The 24404-nt window shown below is 35.8% G+C and overlaps 5 protein-coding genes across 6 annotated transcripts; 1 reads left to right on the forward strand and 4 right to left on the reverse strand.

Annotated features, from left to right (window-relative positions):
• Nucleotides 1-2524: 2524 nt before the first annotated feature.
• Nucleotides 2525-6155, reverse strand: LOC105161351 (serine/threonine protein phosphatase 2A 57 kDa regulatory subunit B' beta isoform-like). Its single transcript, XM_011079005.3, has 2 exons — nt 4651-6155; nt 2525-3168 (listed from the first exon to the last, which is right to left on the reverse strand). The coding sequence occupies exons 1-2, from the start codon at nt 5815-5817 to the stop codon at nt 2863-2865; spliced, it is 1473 nt and encodes a 490-aa protein (XP_011077307.2). The 5' UTR covers nt 5818-6155; the 3' UTR covers nt 2525-2862.
• A 2254-nt stretch (nt 6156-8409) lies between these two features.
• On the forward strand, nt 8410-11483 carry LOC105161482 (uncharacterized). Its single transcript, XM_020693882.2, has 13 exons — nt 8410-8634; nt 8805-8942; nt 9035-9116; nt 9220-9296; nt 9450-9565; nt 9649-9757; nt 9836-9952; nt 10071-10162; nt 10258-10324; nt 10423-10504; nt 10726-10817; nt 10969-11112; nt 11213-11483. The coding sequence occupies exons 1-13, from the start codon at nt 8410-8412 to the stop codon at nt 11357-11359; spliced, it is 1488 nt and encodes a 495-aa protein (XP_020549541.1). The 3' UTR covers nt 11360-11483.
• A 115-nt stretch (nt 11484-11598) lies between these two features.
• LOC105161352 (ACT domain-containing protein ACR10) lies at nt 11599-14718 on the reverse strand. 2 transcript variants are annotated; one of them, XM_088880240.1, is made up of 7 exons: nt 14454-14718; nt 13979-14171; nt 13484-13702; nt 13031-13136; nt 12562-12898; nt 12201-12485; nt 11599-11976 (listed from the first exon to the last, which is right to left on the reverse strand). In XM_088880240.1, exons 2-7 carry the CDS (start codon nt 14130-14132, stop codon nt 11839-11841), a joined length of 1239 nt encoding a protein of 412 aa, XP_088736366.1. In that variant the 5' UTR covers nt 14133-14171; nt 14454-14718; the 3' UTR covers nt 11599-11838. The 2 variants fall into 2 exon arrangements, with proteins under 2 accessions (XP_088736366.1, XP_011077308.1); XM_011079006.3 differs by having other exon boundaries at nt 13979-14718.
• Nucleotides 14719-19364: 4646 nt separating this feature from the next.
• LOC105161353 (uncharacterized) lies at nt 19365-21213 on the reverse strand. The gene is made up of 4 exons (XM_011079007.3): nt 21057-21213; nt 20891-20968; nt 20660-20764; nt 19365-19640 (listed from the first exon to the last, which is right to left on the reverse strand). Exons 1-4 carry the CDS (start codon nt 21057-21059, stop codon nt 19563-19565), a joined length of 264 nt encoding a protein of 87 aa, XP_011077309.1. The 5' UTR covers nt 21060-21213; the 3' UTR covers nt 19365-19562.
• A 727-nt stretch (nt 21214-21940) lies between these two features.
• Nucleotides 21941-24130, reverse strand: CDC25 (Rhodanese/Cell cycle control phosphatase superfamily protein). Its single transcript, XM_011079008.3, has 3 exons — nt 23922-24130; nt 23695-23833; nt 21941-22260 (listed from the first exon to the last, which is right to left on the reverse strand). The coding sequence occupies exons 1-3, from the start codon at nt 24002-24004 to the stop codon at nt 22099-22101; spliced, it is 384 nt and encodes a 127-aa protein (XP_011077310.1). The 5' UTR covers nt 24005-24130; the 3' UTR covers nt 21941-22098.
• Between the last annotated feature and the right edge of the window lie 274 nt (nt 24131-24404).

Here is a 24404-nt window from a genome sequence, read left to right on the forward strand (position 1 = left end):
CGGTTCATGGTACAATATTTCATAATAAATATACATATACATATATATATATATTATGATTAAAAAAAATTACATCTATTTCTGATATTTGTTTTTGTTCAATGAACAATTCATTCGTTATATAAATCATGACATTTGTTGATATCAATAAAAAAAATTAAATAAAATTTCATATTTAGTCCGACTGACTTATTATAAATTCATTTACATATTAAATAAATTTTTCTTAACTAAATTATATATCTATATATAATTTCCACACGCTAACATTTATATCATTTGACCTTCTCACATATATTAATGTGTATAGTAACAAGAGCAATATATATATATATATATATATATTATTTTTTGGGAAGGTAGGTTTCATTAAATGATAAAAAAAAAAAGGGATCGAGTACACAAACTGGATCTACAAATTAAAAATATAATTTAATGACAAGATATCAAGTAATAATTTTAAAAGTATTATAAAAAATATATATTTGCGACAATAATTTTAATCTTATTACTATATAGTTATAATTAGTGCCCCTAATTTTGTATTTTGTTGAAGTGTGGGAATGTGTATCTCCAAGCTATATATGTGTCATCACAAAAATATTACAGGCTTGTATTAATTAGGGGGGAGAGCCTAAGCATCATTTATTAATCTTTTTTCTTTTGTGTTTTTCCTAACCCACCTTTCAACTGTTAATTACACTTAATTTCCCTACAAAATTATATTTTTCTTCAAAAAAAGAAAATATTAAAATTATACTCACACTCTCTTTAAAAATTTTATATCTAACCCTAATTCCTTTAAATTAAAGTTGGACGAAAAATATTGACGTTAGTAAAAAATCTAGTTCCTTTCCAAAATCTGATTCCTTAGTGTAATTTTAAATTTTTTTTTAAAAAAAAAATATAATTTCATATTTATTGGGCAGAGGTAGGTGTAACTTGCCCCAACTTTGAATTATAGAAGTAGCAAACGGGGTTTCAAGAAGTTTCCTCTGAAAAATCTTAGCACACAGAATAGGATACAGAAACATGATGATGTTTTAAGTCAAGTGTAGGACTCATCATTGCCGCAAATCCTAATGGCAGATAAAATGGTGGTGGGCTTATTCCAAATTCGCTGGAGGCTGAACTGAAGCTGGCAAATTTCTATTTGAGGAAAGGGATTCGTCAGCACTTCATACCAAAATATCTTACAGGAAAATGATCAGAAAGATATATATATATATATATATATATATGTCAAATAATGTTAATATTAATGGAGCATTATAATTACCACTTTGCAAAGATTTCTGCTGCTGATAATTATTTCTCTTAGGTGGAAACCCCACATTGATCCGTTTGCTAATTCCTTGCTCTCCACCCACTTCCACTCATCTCCACTATCAATATGATCATCTGCCTTCCAATCTCTCTCTCTCTCTCTCTCTCTATATATATATATATAGATATGCATTCATGTTGTGGATGGTTACCTCAGAAAACACATATATGGTAATTCAGTGTTTTTATGGCTGGGAAGATTGTAGTAGTGCTGTTCTTGCTACTACTTTTGATGGGGGGAGAAGATGGTTTTGCTCTTTGTATTAGTAGGAAGCTAATGGTGGACGTTGGGAGGGAGGAAAGAGTTGATCATATGGCTGCAGAGGCGGTGCCGAGGGAGTTGGAGGTGGAGCAGGCGGCGGCGACAGAGAGCTCCGCTGCTGCCGACCCGGGTGTGGAAAACCACCATAGCATTCCGAGGGAATCTTGGGATAGCGGCCAAAACAAAAATGGGCCGGCGGCGGGCGTTCAGAGTTACAAGGACGGGAACGCTGCCGGTAACCATGGTTAATCTGTTCGAGATCCTTAGTTCAAGTACAGATGGTGGACTAATGTTTACAAAAGTTGGGTTTATGTAATAGTGTGGTCGAATACATATATATATATATATATATATATTGTATATTGTGTGTGTGTGAAGAATTTCATGCATGTGAAGGTGTCGATTGTTTCATGTATTTCGATAGTGCTGTGTGTTTATAAATAGTCTCAGATATTGCTGTTAAATTATATGGCAAGTGTATATAATGTTATAACATTGTATAATATAGATGGAGGTGAGAAGCCAGATCACTTAAGGATTGGGATTTGAATAAAGTTGAAGTTTGGCTCAAACTAACTATAGGATGAAATGCACATCGTGTAAAAAAATTTTATCCACATTAAATTTGGCAAAACTAAATCAATTACATAGCATCTATGATACATTTGTTTGGCCATTTTTTTTTAACTTTACACTAATCACACCAACCAAACTCTTTCAAAGTTAAAATTTTTCGGAGTAGATGATACATTCGATGCTGCTTTTTTAACATGAGCAAAGATCACATTACTGCGCTGCAAAAGTCCTTGTGATAGAAAGTCCAGCTTCGAGGCCTACAGATGAGTAGCCAGAGTTTTCACTTAGTGAAAAATATGGAAGCGCATGATGAGGTAATATAGACGTGTAGAAGAGTAGGGTTATGGGACACCAAGAAAACAATTCAAAAATAAATGATTAATTTTGTCAGAAGTTGAAGATATGAGATGAGAATTTCTCTCATAATGCAACTATTGTTAGAAAAAGAAAAAAAACAAGGCACTTTGGCCAACCTTTAACCTTAGTCCGCAGAGCACATTAATACAAATATACATCAAAATTTACATTGCCCATTGATTTGCCAGCAACATTTCATGACAAGGCAAAGTCAATTCTGAGAGACCACAAAATTATGTACGATGCACACCGAGAAAATGCATCCGAGGTTCACTGATCCATTTTGGAAAATGATCCATCCAGACTAGGAGAACCGGTAAACGATGAACTCGTATCTCTGTTCATCCTCCTTGAGCAGCAGCTGCTGCTGCTAATTGCTGCCATTTGGTTTCTTGTTGTTCTTCCAACTCTCTAGATCTGAATTCCCTCTCTATATACTGCCGCTGGCACTGTTCAAATAACTCGGCATCCATCTCCAAAAACATTTTTCGAACATTAACAGTTAGGCCATGTACTGCCTGGTTCCAGTGGGACAATATGTTCTTCTCCAAAGCCCCAAAAATGATTGGTAAAATCACATTTCGATTCTGGGAGATCAGACCCACAATATGGTCATTGTTCCACAGGAAAAGAGCTCGTTCTGCAACCTGAAACATTCATTTACTTCATAAAATACTATGAAGATAGAACTTCACTACAAATACTGAACAAATCGCATTTAAGATGGTGAAAAAGCCAATGTGAACAAATCATTCTTAAGGTATGATGAAGCAATTCTGCAACCAATTGAATATCCACACATTTAGTATTTCATCGTTGGCACAAATATAATAGCAAATTGATGCTTAACAATGATCTTATTATATAAATTGCAAATCCCCGCTCTCTCAGGACAGATCATCATCGCTTAAGTAGGCACAGGTGGATTCATCAATCTCGAAATCACCAATGAGCATGACATTATTAGCAGCAAATCCGAAAAGAGATATTAACAACGACTCCAAATCTGCTGAAACCGAAGAATGAACGAGAAGCTAAGCAGCACTGCCGAATACAACTAATCTTGGGGTTGCACATACCAGTTTGAAAGATCGTGAGAAAACAAAGACTAGATAATTAAACAAAATAAATTATCATTTAGGTAAAGTAAAAGATATGAACTGGCTTCAGTAGCATGATAAGATTAAATCTTTTAGCAGTCTTTATCAGTACTTCGGCGAGCTGTCATGTGACCAGTGATATAATTGAACACAAGGAGGCCTTTGCTGAGGAATTAAGTTGTTAGAAGATGTTGGAACAAAGTAATTGTAGCATTATATATGGCGGATCAGGTCAGTGTACTATTGATGATGGTCAAATAAGGTGGTGGTAATGTGAGGAAGGTGATACAAAGGGGACTGGTTAGTGTGTTTTGCGGATGGTCCTAAAACTAATAAAAATATATAACAGTAAGTGCAAATCTTAGTCCAAGCACTGGTTTTTTAATCAAGAAAAAACAATTGCATGAATAAGAGCTGGTCACTCTTTCATCCAACGACCCATCACCAACTACAAAATGCAGAAATAAGCTGCTACCACCTGTGGTGCTTTCTCTAGTGATTGTCTCAAACAAGCTGATATCAGAAGAGTACATATTTTCTTTGATAGAACAGAACATTTTTTTCTTGGTTGTTTCTCCCTCAGACATTTCACAATCTCTATTGTAATTTCCTTATACTAACCACATCAGAAAGTCATCAATCTGAACATTGAGAAAATGTTAACTGAACAGAAAAGAATGTTTATTCTTGGGCACCCAAAACTGAAATGAACGGACTAGCACACTCGTACTTGTCATTCGCAAGTTTTTGGGTGGTGAATAGAGCCGCAAAAGCATAAAAAAGAATCCTCATACAAAATATATTCTCAAATATAAAAGATTGGAACAACATAATCAAACAAGATCAAAATGCACATAATGAACTTTTGAGCTATGTAGGGAAGTTAGACATAGTTCCACCAAAGAAACAGCAGTAAGTCAAGCACATTAACAAAGAAACACGACAGACTAAGCAACACAGAAAGGAAACAACTAGTTACAAAAGGGCAAGGCAAACAAATAATTTACTAACTTAATGAACTTCTCAAACCTGAAAGTGATAGCTGTTGAGGGAACGAGCAATCTGTCTGAAAAGGGGAACCATGCAGCGCTGAAATTCAACATTATGTGTGGCCTCCAAAACTTCCTCAAGTTCCCCAAGAACGAGAACCTCCTTTTGGGAATTGGTGACTGGCCAATACTTCAACAGGCCCATTATAACTGTATCCGCCAATTTGTAGTCTTTTTCAACAAACTGCGTAATGCAATACGATAACTGTTGATGATACATTGCTACCGGCTTAGGTTTGTGGAGTGGTATCAAAGCCCGGGCAAGAAATAACTTGTGCTCCTCCTTCATTGGCAATGCAAACCCATTAATTATACTCCCTAGAATCTCCAAAAGCTCTCCAATCCCACTGTGCCTCCCTGTCTCATATATGAACCTATAAAAGATATTATTTATCGCCTTCCTAATAAATGGCCTATGCACCATGAACTTCCCGTATATTCTATGCAGAATCGTCTTCAAATACTCCCTTTCCCTTGGATCCTCTGAATCAAACAAATCAAGCAACCTCAAGACAAACGAATGATCAATGTAACGCTTGGCAACCTTAGTATCCGTATCTGACGCAACCACATAACGCAAGAGCAGTTCATAAACGAGCTGTAAATGAGGCCATGAAGGCTCAAGATACGGGTCCTCCTCCTCGGGGTCGATATTCTCGGACCCTGTGTTTTCATGGGCGGCAGGGGGCAAGCACCTGAATATATTCAGAGAAATCATCTTAATCATTTCCTCTTGATTTGCTTCCGTAACTTTCCCAGAACCGGATTGAATAAAATCCACAAGCTCAACCAAAGTCTGTGTCTTAATCTCCTTTTCCCTCACCATTTTCAGAGTATCACAGAAATCAAATTGGTAGCAGCAAATCTTCAGCTTCCGCAGAAACAAACTCTGACGCTCCAAAGCTAAAACATCTCGAAACGCGGGTAGATTCTCAATGGTGCCCAAAGGCGGCCGCGCCGGCACCGCAGGAGCAGCTGTTTGCTGCTGTTGAGATAAATGTGGCGGTGCCCCGGGGTGAGAGGCGTGGTTGATAACGATGTTCGAGGTAGAGACGGAGCCGGAGCTCCGGCCTTGCGCAGCATGGGCCAAATCAACATCTGATCTGGCCACCTTGCGTTGGCCTCTCTTTATTATCTTGTTGAACATCTCGTCTCAAATGCAGGTATCTACATATATATATATATAGGTGTTCACAAATTCAATGATAAATGCGAAAGATAGATCAAAAGGATTCCGAAACGAAAAAAAGTGAAATAGTGATTGGGCGAGACGGATGAATAATGGATCTATTATAGTAACCCAAGGAAGAAAACGTATGGAATGGGAATGCAATAGCGGAGGCGATCATGGATCGCCGGAGATCGGAATATTCCGGCGATCGAGAAACAGAGGTAGCGCGAGAGAGCCGTTTGATGTAGATATAGACGGATACACACGGACACGTATATTTGTATATGTATAGAAGAGAGAGAGAGGGAGAGGGTGAGTGGGAGGGAACGTGACGAAATTCAGGATTTTTACAAATTTCTTTTAGTATTATAGGTAGAATGATCTATATTTATATTTTGGTGTAATTATATGTAAATTTTATATAATTTAAAATTTATTTTTATTTAATAAATAATTTTTTTAATTAAAATTTATTAAATTTATAAATATAAAAAAAATAATGATAAAAACTTCATATATAGCATCACTTAATTTATTACAAATTAAATAATTTTTTTTCTATTCAAACTACTCTTACAAAGTTGAATATTTTCCCACATATATTAGTGTGTGAAGATATATAAGAGTAATTTAATTAAAAAATATATGTTACTACTAATTGAAGGCAAATGAATTTATTTGCTATACCGAAACAAATTTTATAAATATTAAATGTAATTTCTTAAATTATAAAAATTCTATATATAATTACAACAAACTTCCAGCAAGGATTGTTTAATTATTTTATACTTATATATAAATAAAGAAACAAAAGCGAATGATTAGAAATGCGATAATTTACGTCTGTTTGGAAATTAAATTTTTTTTTTTTGATATAAATAATATTACGGGCCTGTGGATCATCTCAATCTTTCATGGGTACTCTTGGTGTGGGCCTATTACCCAATCTTCAGGTTTGGGTCGAATGTAGTGGGCTTGGGATATTAATGGGCTTGAATAGGGTAGAGCATGGATAGACATACTTAGTGTCTAACCACTCAAAAAAATATGACTTTACTACAGTCAATTATTAAATAAATTAATCACGTTTCTGCGACGGCCACTTTTATAAGTGATTCAAAGACATTAGTCATAAGTAAGATCATAACAAATATTTTGACAATAACTAAAAATTATGACAAATATTCATTAATCATAATTAAAATTTAAGTTTCGTACTGATTTTGTTTGACAATATTTATAGATAAATAAAACATAAAAAACACCTATCATGCATGCAATAGAATAACATTCCACGCATGTAATAGGATTCGAACCCAAAACTTCTAAAATCGCAAAATTTCAACCTCACCGACTAATCCAAATCTGGTTGGCAACAATATTTAGTACTTAAATAATATTTGCCATAAATATACCATGCCAAGAATAAGGTCCCAGTGAGAAACTCGCCAAAGGAGCAAGGCTTTACGATCCAGCATTTGTTGCTTTCAAGAGACCCACAAAAAAAATCCACTTGGTGCTTGCTAGCCCAATTAACGTGGTTGCCTATATAAGTCGCAGAAGGTCATTTGCTTGTCCTAAAGGGAGATGACATAGCTCGAAGACTTGACTGGACCTCCCTCATAGCTTAACAATACCCAAGAAAAAGGCAGACCTTATCATCTAAGAGGCTTAACTGACTAAGATCTCCTTGTCTAGCAGACTCCTTGAAGATCCCATTCAAGAGTTCTGAATTTAAGGGAACTTATCTGTAGTAACCATTGATCCAAATTCTAAAGTGGCACATTTCGACATCAAATGGGGAACTAGGGCTATAAAAACAAGCCTTCTTTCTTTGGTCAAGGATAAAGAGTTTATACTAATACTCGTTCGAAAGCATTTATCACAAGCATTCATTTAATTATTACAAAGTTTCGTTACTACTTCATCATAATTAAATTTATTTTTCATGGTTGTTTACCGACTTGATTGTCGAAATGCTAACATTATTTTTGCAGGGTCCGTTCTTAGACTTGCAAGGATTGCGGCCCAGAAACTTCACTACGAGTAATTTTTCCTTCTTGTCAGTATTGAATTTAACTACATTTTTAAGCTGTGGTCATTTATGGTGTAGCGAAAAATTAATTTTTTTGTAGTTAATACTATTGATCACAACATAATTTTAACGTATTGGGGTTTTTCATGTTTCATCGCTCCATATATGTTTATCTTGATAATAAAATTATACTTAACAAATAATAATAATAATGATTATTATGAGGATTAAAAAAAAGCAGTCCAAGTGTACTGTACTGTGTTTTTTCCATAATAAGCCGGCTGTATGATCTGAACTACAATGCTAATAAGCTGACACGAACTGCAACATAAGATTTTAAAAATGATAGCTGAAGTCGGCCACTAAGAACCAAACAAGCCCTTCCAAGAAGCATTGATGCAGGCTAACTCAAGTCACCTCATTTTCTGCAGTTAATTAATTTTGTAGAATATATTTTTAGAATTAATGAAGAAAAAAGAAGACGACTTTTATATAAACTGCTTATCAATCATATGGTCCAATCCATTTTTTTCATGGAAGATTCGAAGAGGTTGGAAGAGGGGTTTGGCAATGGCACGAAGCGGGCAACCATTGCAAATGATCAGGACAAGAAAGTTGCAGAAACTGTCCATGGGAATGAGGAAAAGAGCAGGACAACCTTGGACCTGCCTGAGGAACAGAAGGAGGAGAAGCCGTTGATAAAGCATAAGACGAAAAGGGTTGCGACGTTAGACGCCTTTAGAGGCCTAACCATAGTGGTATGAGAAGATGGTGTGATACACAAGTTGTTTTATGATAATCTGAAAAATGAGCTATTTTGAACTAGTTTATTAGTGAAAAATGTGGATAAATACTTTCGTTCTGTATTTAGCTTCATGCATGCATGCTTGCATGAGTTAGCTTCTGAAGAGCAGTATTGCAAATGTAGTTAATGATACTCGTAGATGACGCTGGAGAGGCATATCCAAGGATAGATCATTCACCTTGGAATGGATGCACGTTGGCTGATTTTGTGTTGCCGTTTTTCCTCTTCATCGTGGGGGTGGCTGTAGCTCTTGCCCTCAAGGTAGGTTCTTTATCAGTTGGTGATCACACGACTTCATGCTTCCGTTGCCTATTCTGTGTGAATAAAGTAGATATTCAATGTTGATCTGGCAGAGAATTCCAGAGGTCAAGTCTGCAATTAGAAAGATCATTTTGAGGACGTTGAAGCTCCTTTTTTGGGGAATTCTGCTGCAAGGTATTGGCCGATACCGTCTTTCTCAAATAGCAGTTTGCATGATGATCAGAACAACGTATACCTCATACTTGATAACTTTTCTTTATCTGTTTTGACATTGCAGGAGGATATTCTCATGCACCGTATAATCTGTCTTATGGGGTCGACATGAAGCATATCCGATGGTGCGGAATTCTCCAGGTGATGTGCATTTTCATTATTTTTTTCATGCATGTCATGCAAATTTGAGTCGAATTTTAAGAAATAAAAGTGAATTCTTAGTTAGACATTATTACATAAGAATTTAATTCCATCTCTCTGTTTGATATCGTTTTCTTGCGTATATACACACAGAGAATAGCTTTGGTGTACTTTGTTGTGGCTTTAATAGAGGCCTTGACCACCAAGCTCAGACCAACCAGCCTAAAATCTGGTCATTTTTCAATTTTCACTGCATATAAATGGCAATGGTAAGCTAATCCATCTTTTTCCTTAGATTGCTTTTAGTGCAATTCCCAGCATGAATAAGCGTAACTTGCTTTCGTGTTTTAAGGATTGGAGGGTTTGTTGCATTTGTTATTTACATGGTCACGACATTCTCTCTGTTCGTTCCTGACTGGAGTTTCGTGGTGTACAAAGATGACAATGCTGAAAGATACACTGTAATAACCTACAATTTTACTACAGCAATAACATTTTGTTACCACGAGAAAAGATGAGATGAAATACTAAATTTTCAGGTAAAATGTGGTATGAGAGGACATTTAGGACCAGCATGCAATGCAGTTGGTTACGTGGATCGACAAGTCTGGGGTATTAATCATCTCTACGCTGAACCAGTTTGGGCACGGTTAAGGGTTGGTCTCATAATTCCCTAACAGTTAATAATCTTAGTTCATTTACAGGAATTCTTACTGTTGTTCTGTTCCATGATGTTTTTGTCCTTTCATGGCTGTAAAATTGAGCTATTTGCAGGCTTGCACTTTTAGTTCTCCAGGTTCTGGTCCGTTTCGTGAGGATGCACCTAGCTGGTGTCGTGCTCCTTTCGAGCCTGAAGGGCTGTTGAGGTTTTTGCTCTTTCACTCTGCAACTATTGACCCTGTTCAAAATTCAAAGCATCTTGATTTTGAGCAGACTGAACGTGGTTTCTATTCTCTTGCAGCTCGGTTTCAGCCATCGTTACTGGCACTATTGGTATTCACTATGGGCATGTACTGATTCATTACAAGGTAAATTCATTATCAGATCAAATTTATTTAGGTGCAAAATTTAAAATCAATTACGTCATGCATGAATGGACTGTGATGACAAATGTGTATGCTGGCAGGGTCATGCTGAAAGGCTCAAGCAATGGGTGTTAATGGGGGTTAGTTTGTTAATAGTAGCCTGTGTTCTTCATTTCACAGATGGTGAGTACACACTACTACTCTGATCACACCAACAACAATCATGAATGTTTCGTCTTCTGCAAATTGAAATCAGTAAACCAACTATGTAACATCTACATCTAGAATTCAAGTATTGTATACGTCATCCTTTCTAGAAACTACCCGTACTAACAAACTTGCAAAAGGGATCTGTTTATCATAAAGAGATTCGTCGTTAAGATGCATATTACACTCTTTTGCAGCTATTCCTATCAACAAGCAGCTCTACAGTTTCAGTTATGTTTGTTTCACCGCCGGTGCAGCAGCCGTTGTGTTCAGTGGCTTATACATCCTGGTAAAAGCCCCTCCACCCCACCCCCCAAAAGAATTAAAAAAGTTGATTTCTTGGTGAAGTATTGTTTCTGCTGTCAAAATGAAATTTGATCGATAAATGTAGAACAGATGAAGTATATTGTAAGTGCATGTATTTCTCGGTGCATGTGCAGATTGATGTATGGGGACTGCGCACGCCATTCTTGTTCTTGGAATGGATAGGTATGAATGCAATGCTTGTTTTCGTTATGGCAGCACAGGGAATTTTCGCAGCATTCGTAAACGGATGGTACTTCAAAAATCCAGACAACAACCTGGTAATTACATGCCAGTGTGGAAAATCCGAGACATTTTCCCAAACTTGATTTAATTTTCAAGTTGGAAGCTCAGACAACATCTATGTATCTTGTTTTCCAGGTGAAATGGATTCAGCAGCATGTCTTTATTGATGTATGGAAATCTGAGAGACTGGGGACCCTATTGTATGTAATATTTGCAGAAATCACCTTCTGGGCAGTGGTGTCTGGCATATTACACAAACTTGGCATATATTGGAAGTTGTAAGAGATTGTTCTGCATGCTTCAGCTGCTTCAAGAAGTTCTGTACATGTTCATTGTGTAAATCAAAGGGAACTTTGGCCTTCAGTAGTTCTATTGCAATCTCAACTGTTATTCGATAAGTACATCTGTTTATGCCCTTAAATTATCTTCATCTGTTGCATTGGATGTTGTACCTGTTGTCATTCTGATCTCATGTGTGGTATGATCAATTTGAGGTCTCTGTATTACTTTAAAGATTGATATGGAGTTCTTTAATTTTTTTTCAAAATTTTATTGCTTATGCTCGTCAGGTAACCTCATTACATAGTCATTCTGATGACTATGTAACAAACTAGGTTGCTTTTACATATATTGTGGACTACAAGGTTGGTAAAGCTAAATGACCTAAATCTCAGCTTTTATTGTAGATCTACAATAAATAAAACAAAGATATGTACATCTAGCAGCCAGTTGCAGCCCAGAGAAGTAACAGTGCATCGTTTTTACCCCCAACTCATTAACATCTTCCACACGGTCTCTTCTATCTCTTTCTTTGAAACAGAGTTACCATCCCCTTCATCAAGTAAAACTCGATAAACTTCCCACTCATGATCATCGATCACATGCCTCCCAATTTCAGCCTGTAAAAGGTTAGCCGTATCAGATCAATAATGATTTTGAACAAGAATCAGATGGGATTCTTGCAAACAGTTATCATTTATGCATTACTATAATGTAATAGAAAAGGTTCTTTAGCGTGTTCTTGGATCGCATCCTTATGCGTATGGAAAAGGATTAAACAAGTTTATTCACAAAGTGTAATTTCAAAATAAAAGCAACTGAAAAATGCAAAATTGGGAAGTACCGAAAAGATTGGTTTGTTTAGCATCTTGAGAGCCAGTGTTATGTCATAGAAAACCAGGGGACGGCCCTCCCCAGATGACTCAATGGGGTTAGCAACTACCAGTTCGGTATCATGGGTCCGGCTGATCAAAGCTACTCTGACAGGATGGCTAAGTTCCATCTCGAGACGACAGCGTAATGAGTTCTGTTTTCGGAGATCAGCTATCTTCTTACTGTCTGCTTGCATGATAAACAAGTCCAACTCACATTCTGTTTTCCCTTTTGTTGTGAAGCGCACATAAGAAATCTGGTATTAAGAATCAGTACAAGAATTAGCCGTTAGAGAAACAGGAAACGTAAATTTGGATATAAGTTCGTGTTACCTGGATGTTATAATCCTTCAAAGTTCGCATGATATCATATAGGAGACCTTTGTGGTCCTGGCAAACGATTTGGATGAGCGTGTGAGAAGGACTCAACAAGTTATCGAACGTGATGGATGGACGTTTAAAGGCGAGCGAGTGGTCTTGATGTTTTTCCAGCATCTCTATATTGAACATGTCTTCGATGATTGCATCTGAAAGAAATGAGGGTTCTTGAGAAGAAGCTGAAATATCAGGACCAGCGATTTCTATTTCACAACTGCTGGTGTCATCCCCCAGAACAGCTTTTAAATGGTCATACACGTCCTCCTTTCTCCTCTTTGTATGCATAATTTCCCTGATACGACCATTGAACGCACAATAAGTCTTGAATGGAAGGCATTGATCAAACTGAAAATATTTATGGTAATTGACTGAGGAAAACCAGCAAAAGTTTATGTTACTTTCAACAAAGTTGTGAGTGAAAAACCTTGTGTCAGTAATGTAGAAGAGGTCCATGACTTTCCCTTCTGGAGTTGTCGATACTTTTACCGTCTTTATTGTGAGCTCAAGCTCGCAAAGAACCTCCGTTACATCTGCCAAAAAAATCCCCAAATTTCAACTAATGAATCCAAACCAAATATCCCTCTCGGTCCAGATAACATAATCAGCATCAAACATGATGGCCAAACTAGATGCAGAAATTCTATAAGTTCACACCCCAAACAAGATGAACACGTTGGCACCACAACACACAAAAGTCCAAATATAGAACAGGGCTCTCTCTTTTTTCATCTTTCCCTTCTCTCTGTTTTGAAGTTACGAAATTAGCATAATGATGAAGTTTCACAATTTCTAATTGTAAATACTTCAGTTGACATCCTCATAAACAACGGCGACAACTAACAAGTTGATTCAAGTTTTGCAGAATATAGCACGTTACCGTGCAAAAGGCCTCTTCGATCATTGCAACAGAACTTGAGGAGGAAGACGTCAGGAGGCTTGGAGGGCTGCAACTCAGCCCAGTAAGATGACATTCCACAAGCCAGCCAAAAAGAAGGGCATGCCCCCATCAGCCTCTTCTTCAACAACCCCCATCTTGTGCTCGGTCTGCCTACCACCCAGAACACTATGTAGCACCATTTTCCATCGGTAGATACATCTTCAGCAACAGCATTCGGTGGAAACGACATAAAACATACAATGATCATCAGATAAAAACTCAGACAGTATCACATAACAAAGAAGTAATTAAAGTTTCAAGAATATAGTCAGTAGGCCACCTAACTTAGAGCATAAAACGCAAACAGACAAGAAAGTGCGTGTCTTTGAGAGTAATCTGAATGCAACAGAAACCACATTGCTGTGTGCATTTCTTTCTGAGTAAAACCCACAATTTGTTGCATGCAATAACAATAAGTTAAGTCAAAATACATACCAGTTCCGGCAACAGTGAGTCCAAAGAAGAGAATTATGCGGCAAAGATCACAACCCAAACCAGTCTTGTCAGGACAATTTACAGTGATGACACTAGGCTCATCTTCTTTCTCTGACTGCCTAATTATCACAGCATCATCGTACAGTAACCCCATTTCTCCCACAATTTCCAAACACAGAGAGTGAACCTTTCCCTATTAATTATATCCAAAACAAAAAAACAAGGACTTGGGTTACATTTTCAGTTCTCAACCACAACAGACTGTACCTTTCATGCAAGGAATATATTCAATTCCAGCAAAGAAAAAGTGGGATTTCTCTCTTTATCTCTTTGAGAAGGAGAAATCTTGCCTTTGTCTTCTACATTTATAGTTGCTATATATGTATAAGCAAGAGAGGGTGGTGAGTAGCAGCAGTAGTTTTCAGTGGCCAAACAATGCGTTGAAAGTGAGTTGTGAAGACGAATAAAAGAATACTTGGTAAAAATAGGAGAATAGCTCTTGTGAATCACTTGTGCTTTTCCCTCAGATCTTTTTTCTTGTTCGGTAAAAAGGCCAAGAAGCCGCGCGGTGTGCTTCTTGGTGATCCGCCGAGTTCTTGGGATTTCTAGTGACAGTGAAGTATTACCCGTCGCGGTATATTATCTACAGATGTCGTAAAAGGTAAAATCGCTCTTACACCAAAATCCAGTCTCAGCTCTAAGTCAAACAAGAATGATCACATCAACAAGCGTTACATTTGTGAGAAATGAGAATCCGCAGTTGATGTTTGTGAGAATGTCAATGGTCTAGTTTGACACGTGTTAATGTCAAATGAGGATTCAGAGAGTGTAAGTCTTATCGGTTTCTTTATTCATTAAAAATAATAGTTTAAAATTTGTAATTAACTTTCAATTAATCAAATTAATTAAACTTTATCATATAATGAGAATCCCTCAACTACTTTAATTTGAGTTTTATATTTCAATTAAAATTTGTAATTAACTTTCAATTAATCCAATTAATCAAATACTAACCAATATTTCAATTCAACCAATACACGAACAATGATAAATAAATTATAAACTCCCACATGAAGTGAGACAATACCCACACGTACAGTAGAATTCGAATCCATTATCTCGAATTTGTCTATGATACCTCAACATTAACCATTAAACTAAAACATCATTGATTTCATCGGAATTTTCAACATCCCAATTTTATGCCCTCACATGATGTGAATGTGGGAAAATCCATTGAATCGTGGAAATTCTAGGAAAAAAAATAAAAAAAGCTTTCAATCCACGAAAATTGATAAATTAATATACTAAATTATTAAATTAATCCTATAAAAAAAATTAAATTAATTTTTTATGGGACCAAAAAATTATATCAAACCAAGAATAAGTATTTTTGGTACACTATGTGCAAATATTAAATTTAGTAATTGGTCTTGATGATGGCTATTGGCTACACCCACAAAAAGAGATGAAAAATTTTGACAATAACCCTCCACAAGATATTTTTCCATTGTTGCTTTCATTCACTTACATACAATAAAACCCTCCTAAATTATGTCTTTTTTCTATTGGGGCAATCAGTTCATAGTTGGGATGCAAACACAACAACAACAATAATAATCGTAATTGTTTATTTAGATTGCTTTTCTAGGCTACATTGATTTGAGTTGCACCTTTACTAGGAATCAAAATCATTACAATGTTGTCAATTGTTGGTATCTATATATTAGTCAGGATAAATTCTAGCATAGTTTTCTTTTATTATAAATATTCTTTTTGTTATTTAAAAAATTATAAATATTTCAATAAAATTAATAATTATGTAACAAATATCTCATTATGACATCTTATTATAGGGGGTATTTATTAAACGGTCGTTAATTCCAAAAAACGTATTTGTAATTTTTAAAGTAGTAAGAGGGTATTTTTTAAAATATCATGAAAATCGGTATCAAAATTTACTCTATTAGAAATGACACACAAGTCAGCATAACTTACTCTCCCTCTACTTTATAACTGACAAACAAATGTTATAGAAATAAATCAATAAATACAATTAAAATATAATATGCATATATTGGTGGAATTCAAACTTATAATGTTATAATCTTGCAACGGGCCTAGTTAATGAGTGCTCAAACTTATTTCACATCTTGCAATAATTTAACAAAAAATGATGAATACAAATCAAATCAATAAAATCAGAGAACGTAACTCAAGTAAATAAATAAATATTTTTTAATTTTAATAAATACAACATATGTCAATCATCTATTTATTCAATACTTTATATATCGAACATGATATTTACGAGAACCCTACAACATTAACATAGCATTTAAGGCTCAAATGATGAGCACCCACATATAATCCAAACTTGTCCCATCAGAAAACATAGGAAAAGATTCCTTAATCTTGGTCTGAATTGTTTAATCAGGGGATCGCAGTCGTTAATCAAGACTCTAATTAAACTTGATGATTGGAGTTGAATGCTCGTTTTCCACTGGCCTGCTGTCTCTCTCGGTCTACGTAAATTTGACAAGTGAAAGGGCGAATAGCATATCCGCAAATTATAATCTTAGATTTCCCATGCATCGTACCTAATCCTATTCCATACCGGATTATTTATTCCCAATTCCCAAATTACAAATTTAATACTAGGTTAGGACCATCTCACGTGTTCATTCGTTGCCCCAACTCCTATTCCTGATTCAATTCTTTGGTCCAATAGAGATTTAACCCAATTCTTTCGGTCGACGTCGCCTTCAATTGTGCCCCTGCAGATTTTGGACAGAGTTAATTTAGATTTGATGTTTCAGCTTTTGAAATTGTTCCTAGTTTTGGTTTTATTTGAGAGTGATGCAATTATATCATAGTACTTGGTAATAAAAATGAAATCTGGATATTCAAATTTGAATGATAATTAAGATGTTGGATTAGATCTAAGAAAATAAAATTGGAACTAATTGGAACAGCCAATAACGTCTTGCCATGATGTCTAGATTCATGTGGTACCAATATGGTTAATTAGTCCGTACTTACATAATATAATTTATTATATGAATAATTGATGTATGATGTAATGAAGAATGTAATTATTGATATTATTAGTAGTCCAATAATGTTTTAAATGCAATTAATATTAATGTCTTAAGACACGGACAACCTCAGATAAAACCCAACCTAGAAAAAAAATTCGAAAAAGAGTCGAGGATGTGGGCAGCTCAAGATGGAAAAACCTTGAGCTCCGAACCCTTTGAAGGAATCCGTTAGGCTAGAAAGCTCGTGGAAGTCCAAAAAGGGTGCTGGTGTGGCAGCCACATATGCACTTGAAGACTCTCGTTCACAAGTTGCCTAGCCTCAGACTAACAGCTCGAAAGAGGGGCACTCCCCCGACCACGAAGTACTTTCAAGGATTTAGGGAGATGTCAGGCTTATATCAATCGTCTCCTAGGAATTCAAAAAACTTCCTCATAAGAAAGAGTCATATTTGCTTGAAGGATAAGTCCCCAATGGTTGCAAATCTAAGTTGGAGGATTTCCTCAGATACTTGGCCTATCCCTTAGCAACTGCCCTCCTGAGTCCCCAGAGGACTCGACTCTTTCAGCTGGTAGCGGCGAGGGGGGGGGGGGGGGATGGACTGAATATTTTTTCTTTTTGTTTTTTAACTATGATTCTAACATGACTTATTAAATTTAGACGTAAAAATTGCTCAAATACAATAATAATTTCAAACTAAAATTTATATATAAAATAAACTACCATGAAAACAGATTTGTGGTCGTATTTATGGGAGTTAAGTCCATCTATGCATCTTCGACAACATAGATAGAGTCAACCTCATTTCACATTTTTTTTCGGGTGGCTGGCACCATAATTCTTTTCTGTTGGTTGTAATAAATTAAGGTAATTTGTATGACTAAGAACATTAATTTTGATATGATCCATTTAGATGAGTTAGTTTCATGCACTGGTTAAAGGTTCCGATTCGAGAATGGTGTCCCGGAGTCCACAAGCCTAAAAACAAGCTAGTGGGCTGGCGATTCTATTATCCAGGTGTTTGTAATAATTTTTATTTTTATGATGAAAAGAAATTGTAAATTAAATAGTAATAAAAGTTGAAAGTGTATAAAAATACAAAAATTGAAGTTGAAATATTTGAAAAATAATTTAATATTTATAATTTCACTTATAAGCTGCAAATTTATTTATTTATTTATTTTGAGGAGTTATAAGCTGCAGAAGTTAGTATGAAGTTGTTTACAATATTTTGTTTAAATCAATTTAATTTTAAACAGTTTAAAAGCAGAAGTATCGTCTTCCTTCATTTGCTATTCCGCTTCTCCCTGTGCAATTGACTCAAGTAGTGATGCGATTTTAGAGTATATATATTCAGGAACATTTCTTGGAAATTAGTATTCCTTTCTGTTCATGAAATTGTACTGAAAATATTAAAGTTATGTTTGGATCGATCGATTTGAGAATAAGAATTTTCAAAACCCTTATAACAAATCTTTGAACTTATTTGGATAATTTCCTGCAACAAAGAACTTCAAATTTCAAATTCCTATTTGGAACTACTGTCTATTTTGTGACATTGCAATAAAAACGTATATCTGTGCACGCAGGCGTTTGAGATTATTCCTTCCTCAAACATAGAATTAGATATTGAGAATACCTTATCTGTCATTTGAGTTTGAGTTTGCATATAATGGGCTCACTAAACCTGTATAATACTGGGGTAAACCACTCAATATTTTTTTCATTTTTGTTTCAGCTCCACGAATCAAGATAACTTGAACTGCTTAAGAGTATATGCTGAACATAAATAAATCGGTAAATTATAACAAATTTCTTGAATTTTATCATAATTATAAATATTCCATTGTTCAAAAAATTCCAAATACTTCTTAGAATTAAAAGACATCTAATAAATACCCTCCTACAGTGAGCTGTTACGAGGAGTATTTGTCATACGGTAATTAATTTAAAAAGGTATTTATAATTCTTCAAACAATGAGAATATTTGTAATAATGACAAATCTTAGGGAGCCCGTTCTAATTTACCCTAAATAAATACTAAAACATGAAGAAAAAAACAAAAACAAAGAAGAACACAATCAGCATCAGCAGCAGAAAATGTTCCAAGAAAATTTGAGGAAAATCAATAATCTTAAAATATTAATGTCTCTGCCCGCGCGCATTCACTTGTTTGATTCAGGATAACAAGAATTCTACCTTGTGATCTTAAAAATTCCCCATTTCCACAGGCAGTATTTTAGAAATTACCCAGAAAGTGAATTTGGTAGCTTTTGGTGTAAGTCTCCAGACTAGCAGGCATGGAACAAGGCTTTAATTGTTCCGAGTGAAGGAGCTTTCATATGAATTGCGGATACGAAATTTCACAGAACTATAATAGTAAGGAAACATATTTTCTTGTCACAGAAGGATTTATGACTTCATCATAAAGCAATCGGACTATAATCCATCCCTCTATCTTCTACATCTACCAGTTCAGTTCTTCACTAGTCCAAACAGAGGTTTATGAGATCTGACTATGATGTAGAAACAGAAACAGCTGGTTTCAATCCTGCTTGCTATCATCCACTCCTACTGACTTTCGTGATTGATCTGGCGCAGCAAGGTTGTCTTTATCTGTAACCTATCGATACAGAGGCGCTTGTTTATTGACCATCCCAAACTAGGTGAATTGAAAATTTGAAGGAATAAATATAAACGAATTAAGAGCACAGGAAACTACCATGTGCGTTGGCACCAAAGCTGAAAGGATTGCGCCAAATACTTTAAGTATTTTATCAAATATTTCAAATAATCATAGCTTCCATGACTCGGAAGAACAGTTCAGATCAACATAGACGAACTTACTATTTCAGAGTTACAAACATGGGAGGATGCAGTACAACTAAAACATCAGATTACACAATACATATTGTTATGTTTCATGATTAATGCTGTCTATATCCTTGGCTCCAACAAATCTGTTTATTGATGCTCCATTACCAACTTTCTAAACAAGTTATATTCCCGTGTTCAAGAAAAACAGTCACCCAAAAAGAAAGGCATGGAAGCAATGAAAATGTCAAAAATATTAGGATTATAATCATGTGTTCCAGACAACTCATATATTCCATAATCCATATTCCACTACGAAAAATCAAAAAGAAAGAATGAAAATCTTTATTAAACCGAACATGGCATTGTTGCAACATACACGTATGCAAATGGCAGAAGGCAAGGATTTTCTAGTGTAGTTTGTATCTCATATTTTACTCTTTTCCAGGTTTAGCTCAGTCTGTCAACTCATACTACAGTATAAGAAATCATATTTTGATGTACTTGCTTTGCGAAACCAGCAAGCTCTCACAACCTACATTGTTGTGTGCATTAATCTGATGAATCAAACTCTTACAAGGTTCTGATAAGCCAACTCTGAACTTGGTTCTACGGCCATACATCAATTTTAAAGAGAAACTAACTAGCCATAGGAACTATTCGAATTTGAATCAATGAATTATCTGTGATTGATTTTCTCATTCCCACTAAATAATTGTCAGTGAAAGATGACGATCACTCACAGAAATCGCTGGCATAAGAATATTAAAATGCTCCTAACCCTAACAAAAGCCTTCAAAAATCGGTAATCAATAATAATCGACTTACAGAACTGATGGTGCCGGTTTTAGAGGCGGAGGGTTTGATAGGACAAGCAGGGGGTGCTCTCTCCGGCTTCTGATATTCCCATCCAAACAACCTATACACCTTTGCCTGAACATAGTTTTTGATCAACAAATCAGTCATAGAAAATCATGAATTCTTCAAAACGCGAGCCATCAAAACGTAGAAACTAGAAACACATCACGTGCAAATGATGAAGATAAGAATTTTACAAACCATAATGATATCGAAGAGGAGAGGCAATAAATTGACAATTGGGACGAGAAACAGCGGCAACAAACAAGCTAGGCAAACCTGCGAATCGTAGTCACTATTATTGCAAGAACAAACCAATATTGACCATCAGTTGATCGAGAGAAACGCACGGAAAAAGGAGAATTACCATTTCGCTTTCTCCAGAGGTCAGATTGGCTGCCGAAAGACGATGGATGCGTGCGAATTTTGGAAGTGAGGCTTAACTGGAATAAAGTTTGGGGATTCTCGCCCGGGACCGGTTATTGACCTGTCTAATTGTTGGATTTTCTATTTTTCATATAAGTAGACCAATTTGCCCCTTATACAACATTGAGTACTAAATCATTTTTGTAACCTGAACTCATAATTTTTTAAATTATCAAAGCTAGTCCTGATTGTTATAAAGAAAAGGGGTGTGAGGCATAACTTTGGATGAAAAAATAGCTAAAATTAAGAGAAATTTACTTTTAGTCTCCTTAATCAGTCAAAATTAGGAGAAATCTCTTATGTTACTATATTCTGACCTCATCAATTTTTTAAAATGATAAAAGTTCTTTCTAATTATTAGTTGATAAAAATGTCCAGCATTAATTTAGGCAGCCAACTTATGAAAATGATTAACTTTGAACACTTAAGAAAATGAGGATCAAAATTAATAAGATCGATAGATAGACTATAAAAAATGATTTAGTAACTAACTTAAGAGGTAAAAATGGAAAATTATCCCATTTTCTATCAACTCTCTTTGGAGACTTGCACTTTAATGGTAAAATTAAATACATAGGACTGCTTATCCGGGTAGGGGAGGGGGGTGTATATAGGTCTGAATTTGTTAAAACCTTTAATGGGTTAATTGGATCATAATCACAACACAAGCTTAGAACATTTCATAGTCAAGAGGTCGTCAGTTCAGATTTAAAAGTATGAGGATAAATCGATTTTTTATACTTTGTTAAGACTTAAGATGTATTTATTGAAAAAAGAAAAGAAGAAGAAGAAAAAGTAATGAAATTGCCGGGTGACATTCTGAGATGAGCGAAATATACGTATACGTATATATGGTGATGAACATTTATAGCAAGTATTGATAGTTTGTCGGCCACCTGAGAGTACAATTTCTTAAAAGGTGCAGTATCAAACACCAAATACACCAACTACATGCAATCAGCCCCAGATGGGATTTCTTCAGTTTACACGCCCTTGCAGGGGTCATCTCTGCAGCGGCAGACGGGCATTCCAGAAGCTTGCCAACCATTATAGCCACGTTCGAGAACCATGACATTTTTCACTCCCACATCTTTTGCAGCAGCAAGGTAGTCGACAAACCTTCGAGCACATTTGGGTCCACGAACCTGTAAAAGAGTCATAAGGTAGTCACGTTCTGTATTCAAGACGAGTACGGTTTGGTCGAAACATATAGGAAAAGATGGACAGGACAATCTTGATGGTTTTGATGTTATAGATAGAATGTGAAAGCCAGGGTATTACAACATAAAGCTGCACGGTCCCAAGCTTGGTTATTCTAGAAATAAAAGCAAAAATAACTATCTTGAAAACACAGCTGATGATTGCTATGGTTACCATTGTGTCATGAATTAATGTTTCAAAAAGCCAAATATTTGATGATCTTAACTAGAACCTTCATTTGAAACTCAGGCAGTAAACAAAATGATGGCTATAAATTATCAGATCGCTTAACTTCTATCGATGATCGGTTTTTGAAAGAGTGATTAGATGGTTCAACCTATTGCTATGGGGCTGATCAGATTCTCTCCTTAACTCATTTTTCCTATGTTTTTACTATCCCTGTTAATTAAATGATCAACCCATTTAGTTTCACAACTGGAAGTTAGATCTGAATGTTGGTCCTTTATCGTTTAAGCTCCAAACACCTATGACAAACTTTCCAGCCTTGTATGATTATTCTACCGGCAGCTTCAGAAATCATTCTAAGTAGGAAAGTTGGTTTCTTCCCTAACTTCTAAGCAAAACTTCAATCACAATTGTGAGCACTCTAGTTCATGTATGTGCAACTCCTCCCTCATATCTGTCATCTGCTACAATCCATGACATTTTCTGGCGATACTCATCTGTATGGTCACCTCTTTCCACACCAGTTAATTTTAAGGTCCCAGCGTTTGCATGCCTTTCCTTCCCAATACCAAGATAGTCAAAAACCAGAGTGTTGTCTTTTCAGCAACATAGTCCCTTGACAAAGATTCCAATTGAACTAAAAATCTTAGTCTAATATAACTGAAAAAAAGTAATAAACCCCGCAGAACATTCTGATCATATCAGCAACCCAATGATCCATCAAGAAGACATCTACAGAGAACAAGTTGCAATACAAAACCCAAAAACAGTCACAATCTTCATCAGAACTACTAAATGTTGAATAAGGAACAAAAGGATAAGTAAAACAGTTTAGAACTACTAAGTTCAACTACAGTGCAGAAACACACATATATTAAGAAGACAAACATTTTTTCTTGAACTGGACTGCTTATTAAAGCCAAGTTTCAAAAACGGAAATTCCGTTGCCTGCCAAAAACTTCAAGTTCTATAAACTAAACAGAACAAGTAAAAATGATTGTGTGGCTTCTTGTCTATTGCCAACTGCTCAACAAACATCATACTCTACAATGCAAAACCACATATCCAGATTCTATTCAAATTCTGCAACAATCTTAGGCCAATAATCACAGAGACAAACAGAAATTCCCGTAAAAACCTAAATAGAAATGAACGAAGATCATTGTTTTCTCCAGAAAAGAAAAGAGAAGGACCTGGCTGAGAGCGCAGTGGAAAACAAGAGTATCCTTGTCTTTTGTAGCTTCAACGAGGCTGGGTAACTTATTAAGAAATGTAGCGTTGGCAAAGTGAAGAGAACCGGCTATATGCCCGTCGGAGCTCCTTTCATCATCCCTACAAAAACATTAGATCCTCAACAAATTACAAAAAGCATAATGCAAGTACAAAGCAGAAATTGTTAATTAAAGGCGAAACTGTATACCTAACATCGATGATGGCGGTATTAGGGTGACTTTTGAGAGAGAGAAGCTGAGGGCCGGTGATGTAAGTGATGCTCGGAGCCATCTCTTTCTACTTTTCCGGCGATCTGATAATTTGCTGCTCTTCTTTCAATCCTGATTCTTGAATGATGAATCTCTCTCCTCGCTTGTTGGGGACTGGGCTCAGAATCGCATCAGGTGGACAGTTTAAATACTCTTCTCTCTTTCAGTTGGACAGTTACTACTCTTCTCTCTTTCTTCTCTTGTTGGGGACTGGGCTCAGAATCGCATCAGTTGGACAGTTAATAGTCTTCTCTCTTTCAGTTGGACAGTTACTACTGTTCTCTGTTTCTTCTCTTGTTGGGGACTGGGCTCAGAATCGCATCAGTTGGACAGTTACTACTCTTCTCTCTTTCTTCTCTTGTTGGGGACTGGGTTGATCATGGGCCGATCTTGGACTCATAAATTGATTAAAAGTGGGCCCA

This window comes from Sesamum indicum, linkage group LG5, assembly GCF_026168435.1.
Source record: "Sesamum indicum cultivar Baizhima isolate 11 linkage group LG5, ASM2616843v1, whole genome shotgun sequence".
Taxonomy (NCBI): Eukaryota; Viridiplantae; Streptophyta; class Magnoliopsida; order Lamiales; family Pedaliaceae; genus Sesamum; species Sesamum indicum.